The sequence below is a fragment of the Tympanuchus pallidicinctus genome, unplaced genomic scaffold (assembly GCF_026119805.1).
Source record: "Tympanuchus pallidicinctus isolate F22 unplaced genomic scaffold, pur_lepc_1.0 scaffold4, whole genome shotgun sequence".
NCBI classification, from domain to species: Eukaryota; Metazoa; Chordata; class Aves; order Galliformes; family Phasianidae; genus Tympanuchus; species Tympanuchus pallidicinctus.
This window is the reverse complement of record NW_026294758.1, coordinates 6,368,683-6,391,728: the sequence shown is the minus strand read 5'-3', so window position 1 is coordinate 6,391,728 and position 23,046 is coordinate 6,368,683. Positions and strand designations below refer to the sequence as shown.

Below are 23,046 nucleotides of genomic sequence, written 5' to 3'. Positions count from 1 at the left end.
ACTGGCCAACCTGTTCCTTTTCCATGTAATACTGAACCATTACTGTATCTTAGGCATTTCAGACCCAGTAGCCAGATTTTTGAATGCTTATGTCTCATACATAGAACCGTGTGGTTCTATCATTCTGTGTCTCTTAAAGAGATGGAAGAGCAAAAACCTGGATTAGTAAAGATGAAGATTTTCTTTTTAAACTGTGAATGGGTCACCGTTTAAAAACTCTACAGTGCTTGTAGCAGAAGATCTGGTGCTGCTTATTAGGGAAGTCAGCTCGTACATTCCAATTTTTATAAGCAGACACAGACATATTATTTTAAATCCTCATGGAATATTTCACTGCTTTTAAGTGACTCACAATAAATCTCCCTTGTTTCTGTTGAAACAAACGAATTAGCACTGGAAAATAAATTGTTCTTTTTATTGCACCACAGACCCTATTACTGACTGAACAAGGGTGCACAATTTCCCTATTTCAGTGGCAGCAGACACCATCCAGGTCATGTCTTTCTCCATGAGATGCCAACCAGAGATGCAGTGTAGCAGACCTGCTGGATTTTGCACACAGCGAGGCAAGAATATGCAGAATCCATGACCCAAAGATGACCTGATCTCCAAGTAGATACAAAAACGAATTGTAATGAAGCTCAAAATACTGACATCTCTATAGCCTGTGGAGCTGCTCAGCTTCTGTCAGAATTACCCTCTGTGTGTGGAAAGACTGGAAAAGATATAATTGGGGCTGAGTTGCTTACAGTTAAATGAGTTTGTGTTTTTGCAGAACAATTCATTATACTAGAAAGCTTTCATTTTTTGTTTGCAGACTGTAGAGGTGCAATCTGTTTGCCCTGCACATTGGCTGTGTGAGTACTGATGGTGTGATGTGCTTTACCGTTGTAGTGTCGGACAACGCTGATCTGACTCAAGGGAACACAGCTGAAGAAACCAGTGAAAAGGATTTAAAAGAGACTGCAATTCTTGCTGTGTCATCTATAGCTCTTGCCATCTACCTGATATTTCTGGTCTGTTTCTGTGTAGCTTTTAGAAAATGCAGAATGCAAAAAGGGTGAGTTTTCCAGTCATGAGCTGTGTCCATGCTGTTTGATCCCTTTACTGCACCTCTGAGCTCTCTGCAAGTGGAGGCAGACATGATAGTAGGACTCAGGCTGTGCAATATCATGTTAGTCAGAAACATAGCATGACAGAATCATAGAATGGCCTGGGTTGAAAAGGACCACAAAGATCATCTCGTTCCAACTCCCTTCTGTATGTAGGGTCGCCAATCACCAGCCACCAGGCTGCCCAGAGCCACATCCAGCCTGGCTTTGAGTGGCTCCAGGGATGGGGCATCCACAACCTCCTTGGGCAAGAATGACATAATTATTTTTGTTCCGTGGCTCAGGAATACTTGTCATGTCTTTGGATGCTCATCTGAACAGCAGAGATCAGCAGAGAGTGGGATGAATGCAGACGGCTCACACGAACCCTCAGACTCAGAAACTGTCCCTCTTATGAACTCAGTTGATGAGCTCGTCGCTGCTATTGCACCACATCGCAGTAGAACCTCTTTGTTTGAAGACTCAAATTAAAGGTGAAATTGAATATAATCTTAGTGCCAGCCACAACAGGGCTGAAGAGCTGGCTTATGAGCAACTGTGATTCTGGAAATAGTGCTTGTGACTCACTGAGCGTGTAACTCAGTGTTTCCTGACGGCGTGGAATAAACTTTATGTTCTAATAGGAGATATGGTCAGCTGAAACCGTCACAATTCCTTCCTGACACAAATTCAGCCACCATCAGTTGGTCACGATGAACAGGGATGGAGCGATGCCATCTCTAAGGAGTACTTTTTTTCTGAACAGATATGTTCTGAGCTAAAATTAAGGAACAGGATTTTGAAAAAAGAAGTATCCTTTCTTTGGAAAAGATAGAAAAGGATGTGTGCACTTGGAATGTTTTGTCATTAGCAGCCGTGTGTGCTGTTTCTACGTATACCATAACGTGCAGGCCCAGGCAACAGTGAGGCAGATATTCTTGTTGGAAAAACATCTCTTGGCAGATCTTTCTAAGGGAGGTTTTCTACTGTATTTTTCTCTTTCTCCTCTCTTCTGCCATGACATCACCTTTGCCTCCCCTACCCAACAGCAGCAATACAGCTGTTGACACTGCTGACATGGGGAAGAAAAGTGCTCTGACCCAGAGGTCAGAGGAGAGGGTAGATTCTGCAGAAAACTTCCATTGAGAAATTTTAAGACCCGGAGCATGAAAAACTGGGGTTTCCAGGTCACAGCTGCTTGGCTGCGGCCTGCTGAAGCAAGCTCACAATGCAGGGATCTTTCGATTCATTTTCACCATCTTTCATATACAAGAAATTATCCATTTTGAAATTAGTTCTGTCCCACAATATTGAAATACAAAGCAGTTACGCAAGTTCTTCATTCTGATATCCAGTTATTAATAGATTTATTTTTTCCAGCCACAGTACTAGCCTGCAGGCGGCTGTTAGCAGCTCATTTCCAGTTAGCCTCTTCATTCTTTTTATTGTTGGTAGTTCCATGTTTTCAGCATTTTGAAGTTGTCCTCGACAACCTGAAATTAAAGTTGCCTTGGGGACAGCACTCAAGCTCACTCGATCTCTATGTGGAAAAGAGTGCAGAACAGCATGTGAAAGTGATGGTGCTTTCGTAGAATCATAGAAGTTGCAACAGACCTCCAAGATCACCAGTGGTCCCATCACCACCATGCCCACTAAACCACGTCCCTCAGTGCCGTATTTACCTTCTGGACGGTGACTCCACCACCTCCAGGTGGTGCAGCCTGTTCCAATGCCTCACGGCTCCTTCTGAGGTTTTTCCCCATATACAAATCATGCTGACTTGATTTCCCAAACTGAACTTGTTTCTGATACTGCTAGCCATCTCATGAATATGTTCTTGAGATTAGAATGCTGGCACTGCTAATGGGAGTATTTCCTGTCGAGAAGTTGCATGCAGGCATTTCTTCTTTTTAAATTCTCTACTACTTCTGATTATGTTCCTAATAATTTCAAACTGTAGGTAACACTCAACTGTAAATGGTTACCTGCACATTCTATGTCACATCCAGCTCCAGTTGTCTGAAATGCTTTTTTTCTTTTCTCAAGCATAAACTTACCTTGAGTATGAGCTTGAGAACTCTGTTTGATAGGAGAAGATTAAAGATGCAGAAGTATCAAAAGCAAGAAAAGAGCTGAAGATACCGTCATTTTGTGTGTAGAAGTAGGCAGGTGTAGACTAGTAAGGATGTACAAAGGGTATTAGGATGTGAGATATTTGGAATAGTAATTGCTGGGAGTTGGGAGCATTGAGCTCTTGATTACAGATAAACAAAGACACTCTGGGGCTATGGAACAGCTATTGTAGGTGACACTGAGATGTCTCCTATTAAAAGTAGGTACAGCATTGAGGAAACTGTCAGGGTGGAATACAGTGAATGTGCAAATAATCTGTTCCTTGATGGTTCCCTGGGCAACATGACTGCAGCCTTAGGTGTTAGCAGCACCAGGGGAGCTGAATGCAGACTGGAGGAGAAGCAGCACTGAGGGTGGAGTGGACTAGAAATAATGTCACGAGGCTCCATGATGACAGTGCAGAGATGGGAACTCAATGGTCCAGTGGAACTGATAAACTGCATAGCTATTTGAGCCACTAATTTTTCCTTCTTCTTGGATTTTTTTCTTTTTTTTTTTGGTTGAAAACACATCCCTGGGTGAGCTTTCCTCATTATTCACTGTAATACACCAAAGCACACTTCCATCCCACACCTCTGCAGACAGTGCATGTATCACTGGCAATCCAAATTGCCATTCCGTTGCTTCAGTAAACTGCACTATTGACTAATCTAGCCATGCGAGCCTATCTATCTGATTGCAACTAGATGAGTTGGGCATTAATAGTTCATATACTGAATGCAACCAGACTTACAGTGCTAAACTGGGCATCTCTCAGGATGTAATCCCAGCTGCTCACAGCCCAGCAGGTATCAGGATAAGCTGGAATGCAAGGGGGTTTATCTTTCACCAAGCCTTTTGACCCTTTAATGCAACATGAAGGAAATGTGTTCTGGTGTGATGTGCTGTGGAAAGCAGAACATACAACCACTAACAGGTAAGCCAATGCTTACCATACTCTTTTTGTCTAGCCTACAGACCAAATCTTTCTGGCAGGCAGATGTCATTGTTTCAAAGCCCTTCGCTAAAGTATTTTACGAGGTCATACAGCAACCTGCAAAAGGGGTAAAATAAGGAAAAGTAAGTCCTGCTTGTATATAACAAGTAGCAATTTATAATTGTGCAGTAAAATTAGTAAATGAAATACAAATAGAAAAAAAAGTCATGTATATCCCCAATAACGTAGTATATTCTTCTGTCCTACGCTCTGTGATGGTTTCTGGATGGTTGCTTCACGTAGCATCAAAGACTTAAAAATATATGCTTAGTTTTTGAAGTTAGGCAAACAGTGTCAAACTGGACCATGAAAGAACAATATTATTCCTTGTATCTTTCAAGCGTCAGCAGACTTTCCAAGCAGATAATTCCTACCACCTTACTCTTATGTTCAAATAGCAGTCATAGTAACTAACTGGTGAGAATACTGGATTGACATCTGCTTGCACGTTTCCATTGTCACACTGAGCTTAGCTTTTCTTTTGAATCACAATTAAGATGTATATGAAATACTGCTACAAGATACTGATTTTGCTCTCAGTAACTCCTGCTATGTATTTAAGATGGCAAACAACAGGTGATGCACTACAGTAGTTGTAACATATACATTTTGTCTATGTGACTAGAAAAAAGAATACCCTGCATAATTGACAGCAGATTTTATGACTCCAGTCTATTCCTGCTCTCAGCAGTATATACACTCCTACAGCCTGTGAAGGCAGGGATTACTACGTGATGATACCTGCAGTAAAACATCACTGTATTGTATACAGTTAGAGCTAAACAGCACACCACATCTTGTTCTCCACCAGGCTGTTTTGGTTTTCTTTAATACATCATTTTTGAATGAAGCTTTGCTCCCGTCTTAAGCAGCTTCTTCAGCAGAGCAGTCAATGCCTGCATAGGTGAACTTCTCATATAGGGTGGTGTTCACATAAGTCTGGAAAGGAAGTGAACAGAAAGAGTGTGACACAAAACAAACACACTACTCAGTAATCCTAAGCGATACTGAAATTACTGATGGCCTAATTTTTGTCTAGGGATTTGTTCTTACCTTTCTTTCTTCCAGCATCCTGTTCAGTGACACCAGTATCTGAGCAAATGATGGTCTTTCGTAAGGTTTCTCCCTCCAGCACTGTCTCATTAGGTCATACCTTTAAAATCGAACACCAACACATGCTGGTTTAGACACATGGAAAACTGTACACATTCCATTACAAAGAAGCCCACTTCTGCACTCAAAAAAAAAAAAAAAAAAGTAACTTTATGTTTTTTGAACAGTTCTGCTATTAGTTTATTTCAGACGCTCTCCCCTATACCAGACGTGTTACTCTTCTTGTTTTGTTTGCTCAGGGAACTTACACTTCATCGTCACAGTTGAGAGGCTTTTCCAGTCTGTACCCTTGAGGCAGTTTTTCATAGAGTTCTGCACAGGTCATTCCACAGTACGGTGTTCCACCTGAAGCAGAGTCAAAAATTGTCCTGAGTGGTATCTTTTTTATAAAATAAAACATTATTTCGTAACAGAAATGAGAAGCAACGTCTAACTCTCATCCATATCTAAAACAAACCCATTAATTCACTTAGTAAGGAAATCTGGTAATAAATTAGACCAGAATTGTTGTTAGCCCAGTGTGCAATGTGCACCTTTGTCAGTTTGTACCTCTTGGCCTGCAGACCACATGGCACATGCAGACAAATGAAAAAGTCTGCGTCAGACAGTCAGAGGCTGTGTCACTTACAGCATGAATAGAGTCATGAAAAAACCTCTAAATTTGGCTAATAATCAAAAATTTTCTTCAGCAGTGCTGGAATAGGAGTTGTGGCAAAAAACAAACAAAAAAAAAGAATCTGAATTTAAAACTCAGGCTGAGCAAAAGGTGCTCATCAGCCTTACAGCATTTGGAATTAGGACTACAGATATGTGATGTGCTAAATTTTGTGTTTAGGTTAGGCCTCTGTTTTGCAGTGCAATGAAAACATGGTCATTTTGACTGTACCCAGGCTGAAAATGTGACAGTTGTAGTTCCAAGCACACTGAAGCTATCTGTGATTCTATTAAATGAAACACAATAAAAATTAAATATGCCGCAGAGCAAGAAGCTTTAAGCAGGCTGAACGGGTGGAGTGGGCTCGTCCCATGTGGGTTTATGTGTGCAGAACAGAATTTGCATGCTTACCTAAGCTAACGATTTCCCATAATAGGACACCATATGACCATCTGCAACAAAGAAATACTATTGAGTGCCACCAGAATACAAGATGTCACATATTAAATTGGTAGATGTTTTTGCTAAGATGCAGATAACATAAGGAGGTGTGATTCGTTCTTTCTTTTTTTTTTTTTTCCTTACGAATTTTTCTAAAACAACGGAGTTTGTGGAATCAGAATGCATAGAATCAGTGAAGTTAATTCCCTGTAAGAACACCAGCTGGAGTCCTTTCATAGATTGAAAAGCTCTCAGCATATAATACTGATAGAAATTGCTCTGCTGTGTATCTGTTCTGGTTGCCTGACTAAAACTCTGAATCTCTGGAGGAATCAGCAGTTTTTAATTTCAAGTGGGAAATGTACCTCCATTAGTAACCCAAATCTAATCAGTTTCCTGCAAGATTTACTTTTTTCTTGCCGTTTGCTTGCCTATGCTGGTACAGCATGAATTCTTTGATTAGATGTCACTGTCCTCACTATCAGACTTTCTTTGATATGAAAACATCTTTAATTAAAAGGGACCCCTTAAAACATACTTACACATCACTGTTAGTGGTGTAAACACTGTAATTCAATGACTCAATTGCCATCCATCTCACTGGAAGTCGTCCCTGGGAATTATTTCATGGCGGTTAGTTTTTAGGTGGTTGAAACAATAATACAGAATCACAGAGTTGTAGCATAGTTTGGATTGGAAGAGACTTTCAGAGATCACCTAGTTTACCCCACCCTGCTGCTATGTTTATTAGGCATCATCTTCTTCCACATCATTCAAAGCACTAGCTCTGGACAGCTATTTTGTCAGCTCACAGATCCCAGTGTGCTGTTTTTTACCACCTTGTTAACTCTGGCCTTGTTAATAGAATTAGACTAATTTGCCCCAGCCAGATAAATTCTGGAAAAAAAAAAAATTATAGTGTTCAGATATCTACACATCCATACCTTGAAAGTAGATTCTCTGTGTTTCTGTAGTGCAATTGGACTAAACCTCATGATTGTCTACAAAATTGGTCATTTTGCTGTAATCCACATTCACAGAAATAGTTTTCAACTATATTGAATGTAACAAAAACCTGGTATAGACTTGATTTACAAGTAATGTATGTACATTAATAGTTAATATAAATCTTTATGCATATCAGTGTATATATATATATATGTATAAAACAAATCAGATATCTAGCAATTATGAGTTTGCATTTTTCTTTATGTGAAACTAGAAAATAAGAAACAAGAAAACAAAAAATGGAAACAACAGCTTATACTCAGACTTGATCCTTACCATGGTTTTCTTGACATAGACCTCTTGACCCCTGGATAAGCCAAAGTCAGCTATTTTTGCAACATAATTTTCTCCAACCAGGATGTTTCTTGCTGCCAAATCTCGATGGATAAACTAAAATGTAGAAATCAGAAGTCACCGCAGTATCTGTGAGCTTTACATTTGTCATTTCAATGCTATGCTGAAAATTTATAAACACTGGAGTAAAAATGAAAACTAAACCAAATAGCTTCACGTGGCACTACCAGAACATTTTACACTTTAGCTGAAGATTAAAGCAGTTAGGTTCCAAGTCATTTCTGAGTTTTAATGCTTCTTTCACAGTTCCTAGTGGCAAAGTATTTCACAGGGCTGAATGAGCACAACAAAATAATAGTTACCCAGTGTGTGCTATAGGAGCTAAAACTAAAACCTCATTTTAATGAAATTTTGATTTCATTAAGATGAGTGGTTCCTGAAAAATGAGTGCTGTGCTTTCAGTTGGTAGAACATTTAGGACTGACCTGTTTCTGGCTCAGGTAGTCCATCCCCCTTGCAACATCAGCTGCAAAATGAAGAAGCTGCTGAGAGGAAAGTGTAGATGCAGTGCTGTTGGCAATAGCAAATGCTGGGTCAGTCTCTAGCACCCTGCTTTTACGAAGGAAGTCCAGCAGATTCCCATGAGGGGCATATTCAATAGCAAGATAAAGATATCCTAGTGAAAATTCAGATAGTTAGCGTTATCACACAGTAAAAGTTGGACAGCAATAATATTTGGACACTTAGATTACTGTATATTAAAAGGAAATAAATCAGATTGGAGGGGAAATATCAAACAGTGTAGCTCCTAGGTGCCATAGAGAACTCAAAACTATTGCTGACTAATCTCTGAAGGATTACTGTGGGCATGTAGCTCCAAAACCAAGTTTATTTGACTTTTGAACAGAAATGTTGATTAGAAAGGCCTGCTCATGATTTTTTTTTTTTTTTTTAATGGACTGTTTGAGTTGTAGTGTGCTGGATTGTTTTTTTTTAACTGATTTTTAAATCAATTAAATCAGTGTATTCAGGAGTCTCTTACCCCGATGTTCACATGCTCCTAGAAGATTTATGATGTTGGGATGATGACCAAGTTTACAAAGCACTTCGAGTTCTCCAGCAAAGTCTCTGTGGTCATCTTTTGAAGCATACTCTGAAAATCAAATCAGCATGCATTTATGTTTTCCTTTGAACTGAACTTACGACTATTATTAATTATGAGGAACCTGGGCTGCACGAGGCACTACTGCTTCATCTCTAACAGAAAGAGGAAAATTCTGTGATACATTAATATTTATTTACAAGAATACAAGTTTTCAAAGGAAAAAATAAAAGGAGGGAACTTAATGTGTGTAGCAACCATCTACCAAGAATGAAAGCATCTTAACATATTACATTTAGTTTCCCTCATTTGAGAATTTAGAAGTCAGTTGCCTATGAATCCTTCCTTCTGTGCTCTCGTTCCTACCTGCATGCAGACCTTGGCTCTTTTTATAGTGGTCACCATATTTAAGAATGTCTTCCAGTTTGCCTAGATAGTGATCTAGTGAATTGTAAGAAAATACATTCTTGCAGTATTCTATGTATTGTAGTTCTTTCCAGAACACTGCAGTAATGACTGATGAATACAAAGAAATTAGTCTCACAGTGTATTATGTATAGATACACAGATGTGGTCATCTGTGTGTGAATAAAGGAAGCAAGACAACCACATGCTGTGACCAAAGGCTAACTCTGTGCTCCTGCGTAGCCAATGCATGTTTTATTGGTTCCTCCTTTGAATATAAACACACAGATGAAGTTTATACTAACCAATGAATTGCAGAATACATAACAGTTAATGATATTAACATTTAAAGAGGAACGTAGGCCAACTTGCCAGAGCAGAAATGGAGTTTTTGGCAGAAACAGTTCCTGGTCTAGTAACAGCCATTATGTCATTAGTAATTTTGAATATTTATTTTAGTGTGAAGAGAAGGCTACTAAGCACTTCTGAAGAGAGAGAAACCTCTGAAGCAAAAAACCAAGAGAAGTCTGTAGTCTCAGAGTCTTTGATCTTTACTACCTTTCATCCTTTTAATTGCAGCATCCATGCGTAAGCCATCCTTCTTAATTCGTGCTTTCAAGACTTGCCCAAAGTTACCTTCCCCAATCACATCTTGAAATTTGATGTCATTCCACTCGAGAACTGGGTAAATAGTGGGATCTGGGCTGTTTTTGGCTTTCCTACTCAGAGTGAGAGTACCTGAGTTAAATTGTACAGCTGGCTCTTCCCTCTGTAACAGAATAAAGCAAACGACAATGGTTTCTTCTTTATGGAGAAATCCCTGAATGCATGTGTGCTCACTCATGTACTCACACACACAGCCTGATTCATCTCCTGCCAACACATAAATGAGTGCAGTGGAAAACTACTGCATCTAGAACTTGTACCTGGATCCGTGAAAGTAGTCGGGATCCTACTTACATGTAGTAAATATTATAGCTTGGCCCATTGAACAGTTTTATAATCAATGGAGATGAAGGAGATGAACAAAAATAATTTGGTTATACTGACCTTAGAACTAGTTCTAAGCCTCAGTAGGATTTATCTCTACCAAATTTGACTAAATTCTGTGGTAATCAAGCTCAGCAGTAAGACTGAAGAAAGAGGATGCAGGGAAAGGAAAAAGAGAGGAAATGAACCACCTCCATACTTGAGACATTTCTACTTCAGCCACACGTGCCCACAAAACACTTCTGGAGAATTTTCAAGACGAGCAATTGTATGAGACCTGGAGACACAGGTCATCTTTTTGAATATGCTCCCTTATTTTATTCCCTGTTTTTAGAAAATAACTGCATAGGTCTTTTTGAAGGAATTCTTTAGCCCAGCTTCACTCTCCTTCATGGATTCCCCTCTAAAGGGAGAGATGTTGCTGGAAAGCAGAGTGATGCAGAGAGTACAGAGGGGCAAGCATACAGAGAGAGAGAGAGCATAAACTCCAGCATTTTCCTCAGAAATGCCAGAACTGTGATGTTACCATTGTCCAATCCCTGTGCTGCCTCAGCTCAAAAAACCTTGCTAAAATCCAGGGTTAAAGATTTTGTAGTTTCAAAACAGGACAAGCTCCTCCATTCTGTCTGGCTTGCTATTTGTGATACATGGCTATAAGGAGACAGAAGTGAAAAGGATAAACTGTGTCTATCTTTTTTCAAGTCAGGTAAATTAAGCTTGCTTTAGCTCTCTGTCACTAAGAAGATTGTATTTGAAAACGCTGAAGAAAAGTAAGCGAAAAAAAACAACCAACAACCCAACAAAAAAACAAGGAAAAAGATGATGCCAAAATGAGTAGCCACGCTGACTCAGGAAAACAAGAAACCCACCACTACATTTTGGAAAGCCTGAGCCATTCTGCGCTGGAAGTTGGCTCGCTTCAACTGCAGCATGATGAGAAAGGCCAGGAGAATTGTTACACAGGTCATCCCTGCAGAGCCAAGGATAGCAATGAGCAGCATTTTACCTCCTTTTGATTCATATGGAGCTGTAAAGGAAGCACATAAAGAGTTCATCATTTCCAGCTAATCCTGAAACAGCCATGAGCAACAACATATAGGTAAATACTCCCATCTTATAAACATTATAAAGACGGAGTTACAACCAATTTGTTTAACAACATCACAGACATTGTATTGTCCAATTTTCAGGTGTACAAGCACCTGCAGGTTGTGCTGAGTGCAGGCAGAGTGGTGCGGAGGTCACACTCAGTGATCTAATGTAGCTTCATGAATTTATGAGCTGTGGGGCACTCTCTAGTGAATACACAGAAATGTTTTATGTTGTCACCTGACCAATACCACAGTGGACTGAGAAGAAAATGCCAGCGTTGCTGTGTTGTGTGTCCAAATTAAGATAAAAAGGAAACTGATACAGTATGACTTTGCTTTAGCTAACGGGCCCTGTTTTGTGCATGTCCAGCATGCTGGAATTACCAACCTTTCATTTCTGGAAGAGTCTTCAATTCAAAGGATGTGTTCGGGTTGCTCAAGCCGATGTTGTTTTGAGCATTAATCTGAACCTGGTACACAGTGTTTGGCTCCAGGCCTTTGAGATGGTACTGAGTAATGGTGGAGTTCTTAATGATAATGTCGATGTGATTGTACTCAGCCTTGCCGTAAATTTTGTAGCTGATGATGATGGAGGAGATGGAATGGCCCTCGGCAGTTGTCCAAGAAATGACTGAGGATGTGTCTGTGGTGTTAGAAAACTTGATGTTGTATGGTGCAGGAGGTATTCCTGAGAACAAACACAAACACACAGAAATGTTGGAGTGAATTTCCACCTCTTTCACCTTTTCTCACTAGGACAAACACTTCGCTCAGTGCTTTTGTTGTGCTAAACAGAAGATAAACTTTGTTGACAAGCTATAATAACTGAAGGCAACTCTTTTATAAACTTCATGCAGTCACCCATGTTGCAGTACTCCGTACTTCCAGCAGAGGATTTCATACGACTGTAGAGTATTTAAGTGCATTGTATCTTCTTTTCCTTCCTTAAATGTTGACTCTTTCCTCATTGACACAGCTCAATTACGATGCCAGAGTGTTTTTTTGTTTGTTTGTTTGTTTGAATTAAAAAGGAGCTTGGACTACGGAACTCAATATGCTCTTCATTAAAAGAGGAAAGAAATGCTGTACATGCTAAAAGTATGAACAAGAATGTACAAGAATGAAACACACTGATATTAAGAAGATGTGGATTCCTTAGTTTTTCATTTCTTTTCCCTTTCTCCTTCTTCTTTTCTGTGTTCCTTTTTGTATTCCTTCTTCCTTTTTGTACTACTTCTCTGAAAGTATCTGAGAATACTAATATTCAGATAGATATCTGAATCTATCACCTCCCGTGGAGGTGTGTAAGGAATGTTTGGATCTTGTGTTGAGGGATATGGTTTAGTGAGAATTGTTGGTGATAGGTGGATGGTTGGACTGGATGATCTTGTAGGTCTTTTCCAACCTTGGTGTTTCTGTGATTTTTTGGCAGAGAGAGGGTAAATTTTCATCAGTTCCTGGTAATTTTCAAGGTAAGAATTTCTTTGGACACTGAACTGTCTTCATAATAATAGTAAAAACAACCACAAGTGGTCATTCAGAAATGAGAGTTACCAGAACAAAGGATATCATTTAATGTTGTCAATAAGAAGTCAGTCGTTCTGATTGCTGGGGGAATGTGGAAGAATTGATTAGAAGGAAGTGAATCAGCTACTTACTGTCACTGAAAGTCCATGCGTACAGATAGTTGCTCCATTCTCCTTGGGACCTGGTGTTTACCCGTACCCTGCACATGTATTGCTGTCTGGGCTCAAGATCTTTAATGATCAGAGTGGACGTGTTTCCTGGCACTTGGGTGATAACACTGCTCTCATCACCATTGTCATTCACACTCTTCCTTTCCACTTCAACACGGATGTCATCATCTGTCCTCAGAGTTAAGGGATGCCAGGACAAATTCAATGATGTCATACTTTTTGGAAGGAGTGTGAGACCTTCAGGTGGTGGAAGACCTTGAAGAAGAGAAAGGAGAGACAACATTTCATGTCTGGTGTATGCACACTAAAATATGGGTACCGTTAGTTCCTTTCACTTGCCTTAGCTTAGAGTGACAAAAGGCAATACTCAATTTTTAACCTAAGCTGATATTAAGGGAAAGGAGCGATCCAGTAGTATTAGGAGGAAGGGCAGGCACACAATACGAGAGAATTCTATAGCCAACTCTGCTGCTTGTAGTATACAAATGTTCCTTTCTCAGATCCCCCGATATCTAAATAAGGGAGAATAACTCTATCTGATACACAAGGTGCTTTTCTTCACCTGTGATTTTTTAATATTTTTTGCTTTGCTGATGTTATTTCAAAAAGTTTTACATATTTTTTCACATCTAGATGCTGCTTTTCCTCAAAGGAAAGTGCAAATCAGAGAGCAGACCACAGAGATAACCACCTGAAATAGGCCTTTTCTGAAAAAAGACGATGACTTACCCAGTGCAGCTGTTGTGAAGCTTGCCTGTGGTCCAGGATGGCCCTCCCCACCCTCCCCTTGCCGACTCAGCTGAACACAGAACTGATATTCTGTCTTTGGTTCCAGATTGTCCAGTCTTTTGGTTGAGCCCTTAACTGAGAGGCAAAAAGAGAAAGGAAGAGTGAAGCTGAAAAACGTTAAAGAAGAAAATATCCCTGAATTCCCTGAAACACAGATAGCAAGATATTCAGGCTCCTCTTTCATTCCTGATGAACTAGTATAGCAGTTTACTTGTTGAAGTTCCTGTAACGCTTCCTGTAATATTTTAGACCTTGCCTAACATGTTAAAGTGTCCATGTCACTCACAAGCGGGCTTCATCTTACCCATACAATTCCTGATCAATATTTAGGTAAGATGTCTGTCTCATTGGTGGGCACAGTAGACACTAGGAAAGTCAGCAGAGGCTGAGGACACCTCCATATGCCTCATTCCTTTTGAAAACCTGCTATTTGCACAGATTTCAGGAGCTGAGTCCAGCAATGTTCACTGTCTTAGGGCAGGAGAGGGGAATATTTTGGTTGCTGAAAACTCACTGAACATGCACTTTCAATCACTCTTGGTGTATCACACTCACATTAGCACTGTACAGTACTGTTACATAGAGTCACATGGCCCGTGACGAAAGATTTAACCTATATGGGTTGTAGAATCTTTTGAATCTATGTTAAGAGCAGACATAAGTCATGTTTCAGTACGTAGCTGATGTTTGTGGTTGAAGCAATTAGAGACCCTTACCTTCCACCGACATCCAGGACTGATAACGCTTTGCTGGCTTGTATAGGAGCTTTGTTGACACCACAGGTCCATCTCCAGTGTGTAGCTCAGCATTGATATCAATAATGAGGAAATTATGTCCACTGTTTGTCAGCCTTGGGGCATATTGTGGCACAGGAGGAACTGAGCAAGAATGCAAATATTAAACCAGACTTTCAATTCCTGCATTAAACTCTGGTATTTTCCTAGTCCTACAGGAAAATGGGAAATGCTCATCCAAATTCTAAGTAGACATGAGTTTAGACCCTAAACCTGATAGTTTAGGTCTTTAAAAAAAAAAAAACAACTTGGGTGTTCTTTTAACCCTAATGATCATGTTTTATTTTCCCTGTGCACTTAATTAGGATGCTGTGTGTGCCAGGGTTCTGTCTGTATTCTGACTGTAGACATTAATTCAGGTACATTCCTACAGTGCAAGAATGGAACTCTCTGCCATGTTAGAGTATAAAGCTTGCTTGAAAGATAGAAAGGCAAAGTGAAGATTTTTGCTCTTACCTTTAACTGTAACCTGAAATGGTTTCTCTGCCATTCCCGCTACTGTCTGCACACTGCAGACCCAGGTTCCTGTGTCACGGGGCAGGACTCGACTAATTGTAAACATAGCTTCAGAGCGATTACTGGTGACAATGAGGGAAGGCTGAAATGACAGAAGACATGGGCCTGAAAAATGTGGGCATTAAGGAATGTTCCCATTCCACCTTTCTCAGAGTTTAGGAACTCTGACTAGGGTTTAGTGATGACAACTGTGAGGCCCTATAGAGATCATCTCCATAGTTTCATATGTGCTTCAGACAGTGAGTTCTGGAAGCTCACATGGTGACTGTGCAGTTTGATCATGTGCCTCATTTTCTTCTCATTAAATCAAAGGCATTATTGTTCCTTGCCTGCATCCTCAATACATGGTGTGGAGTCAATAATTGAAAAGTTATAAATAGTAATTCTAAAGCATAATTAGAAAGTTGAAAAGTAAACAATCAAGTTAATATTTCAGAGACAGTGATTAATTACTACACTACTTAGTAACAAATTTTTCATTTTTACCGGTGAACCACAGTTGAAAAGCATAATTGAAATTAATTTACTATTACATGTTTCAAAGTACACTTTACTTTTTCAGCAAAAATTAACATCTCCTTCACATTTTCAAGAATTTCATTATGCTCTTATAAGAAATAAGCATAATTTCATTATGCTTTTATTTTTTGAGCAGTTCGTATCCATTCATCTGTATCACTTCTTTTTGCTACTTTTATTTGGTTGCTTTGTTGTTTTTGTTGCTAGCCCACATGGATTACAGCAATGTTTTAAATATTTTGAAACAGGAACATGGCAAATAAAGGACACTAAGCAATAATCAATGTGATCATCTCAGAATGCTGACATTTCTCAACATGTTTGAAAAGCATAGCATGCATTAATTACAGATTAAGTCAGCACAAATACCAGACATAATTGGAAGCAGTTAATCAAGAGCTTACCCTTAGGACAGTTCCATCTTGCTTCAAAAGTTTAAATTCTTCAGATTTAGGAAGTGGCATTCCAGTAGCTATGCAAGAGGGCTTAAATTCTACACCAGAGTTGAGTTCCACAGGGTGTAGTAAGTTTTCTATCTGAGGTGAAAGGTCTGCGGAACCTACAGGAGATATACAATATTTTAATGCCATCCTTCAATCAGAAGCAACAAACGTATTTAGGCATATAATGCACATATACTCTGGGCAACATAGGTATCTGGTTCTTCCTTCACTTATAGGACAAAGACAACCAAAGTTAAAGCTGTTATATCAGAGTAAATATGCAAGAAGAAACAACCTTTGTATTCATTTCTTTCCTCTCCTTTCTCCTCTATTTGTTGCTCTTTCTGATATTCGAAGAACAGCACACACTAGTTGTAATAAAATCAAGGACACATTTTGTAACAAATGTTCAGTAACTCCATTATCTTTTCGTAAGAGCAGCTGGATCACAACTGTGTGGTTTAGCTGGTGAGATCACGGGTCTTTTTTCTCTGCTCGTTTTTGTTCTTGAAGGCTTTTAGATGGCAGATTTGCTGCTTTATTTATCACGAATAAATAGTAGTTGCTGAATGCTTTTTATAAAATACTGTATGCCAACCTTGCCTGAATCCAAAGAGATTCTGAAGTACACACAGCTTTGTAACTCTGTGTAAGAGAGACAAGATTGGTTTAAATACCGAAGTTGTCGTGGTGTCTCATTGATTACAGACCATGACTCAGGCGGTATAGAAGTGCATGTAGCTGAAGAAGAGGTATATAATAGTAAAGTAGCATGAACCTATTTGAAAATCATAGGATTTGTAGGATGTGCAGGTCCTTTCACTAACTGATATTAGGGTCAGAACCAATGCTATAGACTAAAGATTGCAAATCTACCTCTAAAGAAAGCAAGTCACAGAATCACAAGGTGGGTCCAACTTGTGCTCAAACAGGGACGCCTAGATGAGGGTGTGCAGAACCCTGCTGTTCAGGTGTGCAGCTGTCTTTTGGAGGTTTTCAGTGAGAAGACTCAACAACCTTTCTGGGCAGCCTATGCCAGTGCTTCATCATCCACACAGAAAAGAAGTGCTTTCTAATGTTCAGAGGGAATCTTCTGTGTTTCAGTTTGTGCCCATTGCCTCCTACCTTGTCAGTGGGCAAAGCTGGAAAGAGCCTGGAATCATTTATAGTGATATTGATAGTGACCATTAGTGATAGGATGAGGGGGAATGCTTTTAAACTAAAGGAACGAAGATTTAGATTAGACATCAGGGGGAAGTTTTTTACTGAGAGTGGTGAGGTGCTGGAACAGATTGCTCAGAGAGGGATGCCCCATCCCTGGAGGTGATCAAGCCCAGGTTGGATGGGATATCCATCCAATCTGATCTAGTGCTTGAGCTAGGGGCTGGCAACACTGGCTATGGCAGAGCATTTGGAACTTTGAGGTCACTTCCAACCCAAGCCAATCTATGATTCTATAATTTCCCTTGGACACTTCCCTCAGATACTTATATACATTGATGTGGTTGCCTTTTTCTCTCTGGGATGAACTGTCCCAGCTCTCAGCCTTTTCTCATAGAGGAAGTGCTGCAGTCCAGATTTGTGGACATCTGTGGGACTCTGCAGTACGTCCAGGTCTCTCTTGTACTGGGGACACCCAAATTGGAGCCATCATTCCAGGTGTTGCCTCACCACTGCTAAGCAGACAGGAAGGATCACCTACTCCTACCTACTGTCAGTACTGTGCCTGATGCAAACAACAGATAAATCTGATGGAGTCTGATGCAACTGTAGCATACCAGCCTACAAAATGCAGCCTATGTGGCAGAGACTTAAAGCATTGCAATAAAGGTATACAGATACCTTTATTGGTCTGGGTCCTTGGGATGCAATTGACAGTGTAAGAATCCCAGTCTGGAGTGGAAATGCTATACCAGCATGAAGATCTGTTTCAATTACACTGGGGAAAAGTCATTTACTACCGTGTTACCTTGCTTTACCTTCTTTTTCACATTGCAGACCGTGCCATCCGTAGGAGCAGATACAGCCCTTATATCTGTCACATGTCCCTCCATTGTGACAATTACATTTGAGTTTGCAGTCTGACCCATAAAAACCAGGTTTGCATTCTGCAAGAACATACATTTCCAGTTAGTGTAACAGTACAAGCAAATGCCTTTCTTTCGTTTTCAATTTCATCAGTTCTCCAGTAGGATTTCGTTCCCTCAGTTGGGCTCAGTTTAAAACTATGCATAGCAGCACTCAGTCACCCTCAGATCATCCAGAGATCAACTAACTTGGCAGTCGAGAGCACTTTTGTATCAGTGCCTGTCATTTGTAGACTAGATAAGAATGCTGAAGCTTCTTCAACATCCATGTTGTTTCACTTGCACTGCAATGGTGTTCAAAGAGTTCATCAGAGTCACAGCACCATTGAACAAAATAGTACATACATGTAGTATGTAGTACTATTAAGATGTGCTTCATGACTCAAAGAGATTGCAGTCTAATTGAAAGGGTTGAGACTAATTATACTTAGTATTGTTTAGCAATGGATACATGATTGGCAGTGAATTGCTCAGTGTGACTTGCAGACATCCAGCAAGGCTCTAGCTGTTGCTGGATTTTCAACATCTCAGTGTTTAATTACTTTACAGAATAATTTGAATAGTTTGAAATTTTACTGTATCTCTCCCGAGGACTTGAAAAACTCTTCTGAGGTAGATAAATATTATTATCCCTGTAATAGAGAATGGAAAAATTCCAATCTTTTATTGTCCTCTGTTAGACCCCTCTCGTATTTTGTAGGTGCAGCACAGGAATGACTTTTCACTGTTATCCCTATTTTTGACTATACCTTTATCACATTCCAGTCCCATCCATCCTGTGGCACATGAACAACCATATGGATCTGGCAGGCAGAACATATAGTTTTTGCAGCCATAGTTTTCTTTACAGCTCTCTTCACATGTTTTGCCAAATGTATTGGCTCCACAAGCTATTAGAGAAGGAAAAGAGAAACCCAAGAGTAATTAATTTGTAGAAGAGTGGATTTTTCCAATTATACAGGTTTAGACAACAGAAACCTTGAATTAAAATTAAAATGAGAAATAGCATTTTCACCATTCAGGTACTAGATCTATTAAACTCCATAATATCTTAAGCTGCTAATGCTAAGTTCAAGCAGCTAAAACAAACAGCTTTCTGCCATGTGAGAATCTATAGCAAAGTATTCATCACTTTAGGTATTTGAGTGTAGAGCTGCAGTGATAAATTCTCTTTACAAGCCTTTCTAATACCTAATGGATAAACAGTGCCATGAAAACAAAATCTTAGAGATCAGTGCATATGAAGCTGCTCAAGGTTTTGTTTCTCCACTATGATCTCTACTACAGTAGAGTAGTTCAGATGTCAGCTATTCCTTAGCTTACCTCTAATACTTGCAGTGCAGCACTATGATCAGAATTTTAAGGTATGTATTTAGCACTGCACTCACAAATTGTCTGGAGAGATCAGTGTGCAATGGGCTCCTTCATTTTTCCAGAATACAAACTAATTGTCACCAACATGGATGTGCACTAACATATGTATGTTTCTGGTATGTCTTGCAGAGACAAATGTGAGCCGATGGCAATTTGTTTAGAAGCAGACTGGGAATCTCTTGTAAGGGAACTTCACTTCCCTGTGCCAGCTTATGTGCAGTAACTTGTGATCTATCACACATCTGACAGTCCACTGGAGGAACTGGAAACATTTATCTTTCCTGACAATAGCGTAGTGTGAGGAAAGAGAGAGAAGGTAAACTACAAGAATAGCTACACTAATTAAACCCTACCCAACACTGTCCGGTGTCCAGCACTGGCTCTAAATGCTATATCCATAAGGATTCAAACATGGTTATTGCTGAGTACAAATTAGTAATTAGTATTTGAAAAGAATATTTGCTTACCTTTCTCACACGTTTTTCCCATAAAACCTGGAGGACAGATGCATTCCCCAGTATCTTCATGACAAATGCCATTGTTCATGCAGGAAGGGCAGTGGGAGCTACAGGAAGGGCCCCACTTCTGAGCTTCACATCCTTTCGTGAAAAAATATAATGACATATTTGTTGTCTTCTTATTCAGTAACCAGTAAAATAGTAGTGACTGTATGATCCGCATGCCACCCTTCCAAATTATGGCTGTCTACCCTCATGTGAAACATTCACTTTTTTCACTGTGCAAGTGCCTGTATTTCTGGGCAGATCTGTTGTGTAGTACAAAGTAATATCGCATAACATTTTCATAGAACAAACTGAGGGAGGCTTAGTTTTCAAAATTAGATTTTGATCCAGGAAATAAGTATGGAAGTTAGCAAATTCGTTACATGTAATATTTCTGTTCTCCTAGCACAGATCTGAGACCTACAAAAGCACGAGTCATACCAACAGTAAGCCAGCGGGTGCCAGCTTGGCATCAGTCCCATCAGTCCCACCATACTACCATTTGGCAAGTCATGGTTTTATTCTGCACTAATAGACAAAGTTCACTGCTGCTATACCTTTGCTGTCTTCAATCACCTGATGACCTCTTTCTTGTCAAATAAATCAGCTTATACGTTGGATTTTAATGCCTGTTACGATTTTCTTCCCCACGTCATAATTTAAAAAAATACCAATACCATTAATGACTACTTTAAACAAACTGGTGTAGTTTGTCAAATTACAATGAAGTATGCAAAAAATTGCTCTAGGATAATAAATGGAGTTTTAATTCAGTTTTCTACAAAGAACAGATACATTTGAAAAATTTATTTTTTGCTCATATCCAGATCTCATAGTTGTGAGAGACTCTGTGCCACCCTTCTTTTTTCACTCTTACTTGAAATTTTAAATATTTGCTTTTTGAGAAAAGAGCTGTCTTTTCTGGCAATAAGATGAACTGAGCCTAAATCTGCAGATGTTTTTTTCTCTCTCAGCTGCTTAAATCAATACTAGCTTATCCCAAAAACTGCTGGGAAAAAATTTCTTCTGACATAATCTGATGGCAACCTATGCCAATAAATATTCTGGCCCGTATTTGGACACAGTCTGTTTCATATCACATTCATTACAACATTAATCATTAGCACACATTAATGGAACTTACGTCTTACAATAAGCCTCGTGTAAGCAGAAGTAAAAAGGTTTCCTCCTATGTATCTGGCAGAGTAAACACCCGCATCCTGCAGCTGAACTTGGGGATAGGAAACTTCCAGCTCACCTGGCACCTCATGTCTGGGCACCGAGTGGATGAAGGAACCTGGAGAAGGAGCACAACAGGCAGAAGTCATTCATCCCATACAAGCAGAGCAAGGTTGAGCTGATTGCTGAGGAAGGACAGCTGGGATGAAGTAAGCAGCAAAATGTATTTGTTAGTTATTGACTTGCTGGCAGCTCTTTAGCTGTGCTAGTTCTTAGTAATTAGAGATGTACAAGCGAAGAGGAAGCTGGATCTTGAGAAGACGCAATAGGTGAATGACACAAACGTATCTGAGTTTAGCACTGCTTTACTAGAATGTAGCTAGGAGTTGTGGTTGGAAGATTTTGTTTTGTTCCTTAGCCCTTCCTGCAATGAGGCCCTTCTGCAAGGAGTCCGTTGTGACTGGGAGGAGTCAAACAGCAAGCCTGGAAAAGTCCTCCGCCATCTCACCCGCTCAAAGATTGACCTCACAGACCAAAGAAGGAAGAGTATATTGCAGCCTTATCTTTTCTTCCCAAATTTATCATGTTTCTGCCTCTTCTGTGTTGTCTTACCATGGGAGCTTATCTATGTTATTATGCAGTTGGTCATACATGTTCGTGATATCATTTAGTCTTTGGACCACCTAGCAGTCATATTTCAGGCATATTTGAAACATGAAACCCTGTTGAGGATCACCATCAAAAAAGCAAAAAGACTTTTAGTCAGATAAGACCATGACAATACGTAACAGCTCTTCAAGAAAGCAGGGCCAAAGAAGAGCAAAAAATAACAAAGATTTGTTCTGAAACTGTGTTTTGTTTGCTTACATGTCTTTTGAGTTACAATCTGTGAAAAATGTCAACAGCAAAGTACTATGAAAGCCTTATGCTAATATTGTGTTAGAAGGGTTTGGCTTTTGTGACTCATTTTCCATGGCAGCATGTTATGCCAATGTCTTATCGAAATTCTGTTCAGGAGAACAGTTGCATTTGCTGGATGGCCTTGTGAGCATCTGCAAGGGGGAAGTGTTATTTTAAATGCCTGAAGTGAGAGACAGCAACAGTTAAATAAGTGAGGATAAGGTTTTCCTATTCACTGCCCAGTGCTGTATCAGGACAACATTTCTGCTGCAGTTTCAGGTGGAGAACCTGACCTACTATCTGGAGTTAATTTGAGGCTTTTTGCCCAACTTTCAGTTAGAGCTCCAGAGAAGGCAGCAGTGGAATGTAAGCACTTCTGCTCCAACACATCAACTGGTTCTTATATGGGAAAATGCTGATAGAGGGTCACAGAATTTTCTTGGGGACACGGAAGGGACAAGTGATGGCAGCCTTCCCCACTGTGCACAGTCATAGCTGAATCTCTAGTAAGAAACAGATCTTTAATAAACTCTGCTTTGTGTGTTGCCCTTTCTAAAGACACCTTTTGCACTTGCTTCCAAGCCTAGTGTGCACTTGAAAAGCAGTAGAAATGCAAAGAAAGATGTGATAAATAAGCATGCACAGAGGTACAGAAAAGAGATAAAAACTAAAATGAAACAGGCAAAAATAGGAGGAGATAGGAAAAGAAATGAAAAAGGAAAACTGAGAAATAAAGGAAAGGTGTAGATAGGATTTTGCATTCTGGTGGGAGGGAAACAATTAGATCAGTATCAATATTTAAGTATGGCAGATGGCTCCTTTAAGGGACACTGGATGCATGAGAAATTATGCCTGCTCCAGCTTCACAGTGAGGACATGAGCAGTAACTTTAAAGCAGTTAAGTGCAGATGGCTAAGACAAGGACAGAATGAGGAGACAAGAGAAA

At 39.7% G+C, this 23,046-nt stretch overlaps 1 protein-coding gene across 2 annotated transcripts in view; it reads right to left on the bottom strand.

Moving 5' to 3' along the window:
• Window positions 1-4,294: 4,294 nt before the first annotated feature.
• TEK (TEK receptor tyrosine kinase) overlaps window positions 4,295-23,046 on the bottom strand; it is a 34,872-nt gene continuing 16,120 nt past the window's right edge. Inside the window, exons 4-23 of one of the 2 annotated variants that reach the window (XM_052700874.1) lie at window positions 21,166-21,318; window positions 19,986-20,117; window positions 18,894-19,034; window positions 18,037-18,165; window positions 16,019-16,173; window positions 15,036-15,177; window positions 14,502-14,663; window positions 13,726-13,860; window positions 12,958-13,251; window positions 11,688-11,987; window positions 11,084-11,235; window positions 9,777-9,987; window positions 8,754-8,864; window positions 8,197-8,387; window positions 7,694-7,807; window positions 6,952-7,022; window positions 6,380-6,420; window positions 5,562-5,658; window positions 5,254-5,353; window positions 4,295-5,139 (exon numbers count right to left, since the gene is read on the bottom strand). In XM_052700874.1, the coding sequence (XP_052556834.1) occupies window positions 5,065-5,139; window positions 5,254-5,353; window positions 5,562-5,658; window positions 6,380-6,420; window positions 6,952-7,022; window positions 7,694-7,807; window positions 8,197-8,387; window positions 8,754-8,864; window positions 9,777-9,987; window positions 11,084-11,235; window positions 11,688-11,987; window positions 12,958-13,251; window positions 13,726-13,860; window positions 14,502-14,663; window positions 15,036-15,177; window positions 16,019-16,173; window positions 18,037-18,165; window positions 18,894-19,034; window positions 19,986-20,117; window positions 21,166-21,318 (2,906 nt within the window). In that variant the 3' untranslated portion in view covers window positions 4,295-5,064. Of the gene's footprint in view, window positions 5,140-5,253; window positions 5,354-5,561; window positions 5,659-6,379; window positions 6,421-6,951; window positions 7,023-7,693; window positions 7,808-8,196; window positions 8,388-8,753; window positions 8,865-9,776; window positions 9,988-11,077; window positions 11,236-11,687; window positions 11,988-12,957; window positions 13,252-13,725; window positions 13,861-14,501; window positions 14,664-15,035; window positions 15,178-16,018; window positions 16,174-18,036; window positions 18,166-18,893; window positions 19,035-19,985; window positions 20,118-21,165; window positions 21,319-23,046 lie in introns of both variants that reach the window. The other variant, XM_052700873.1, reaches the window with a different exon arrangement.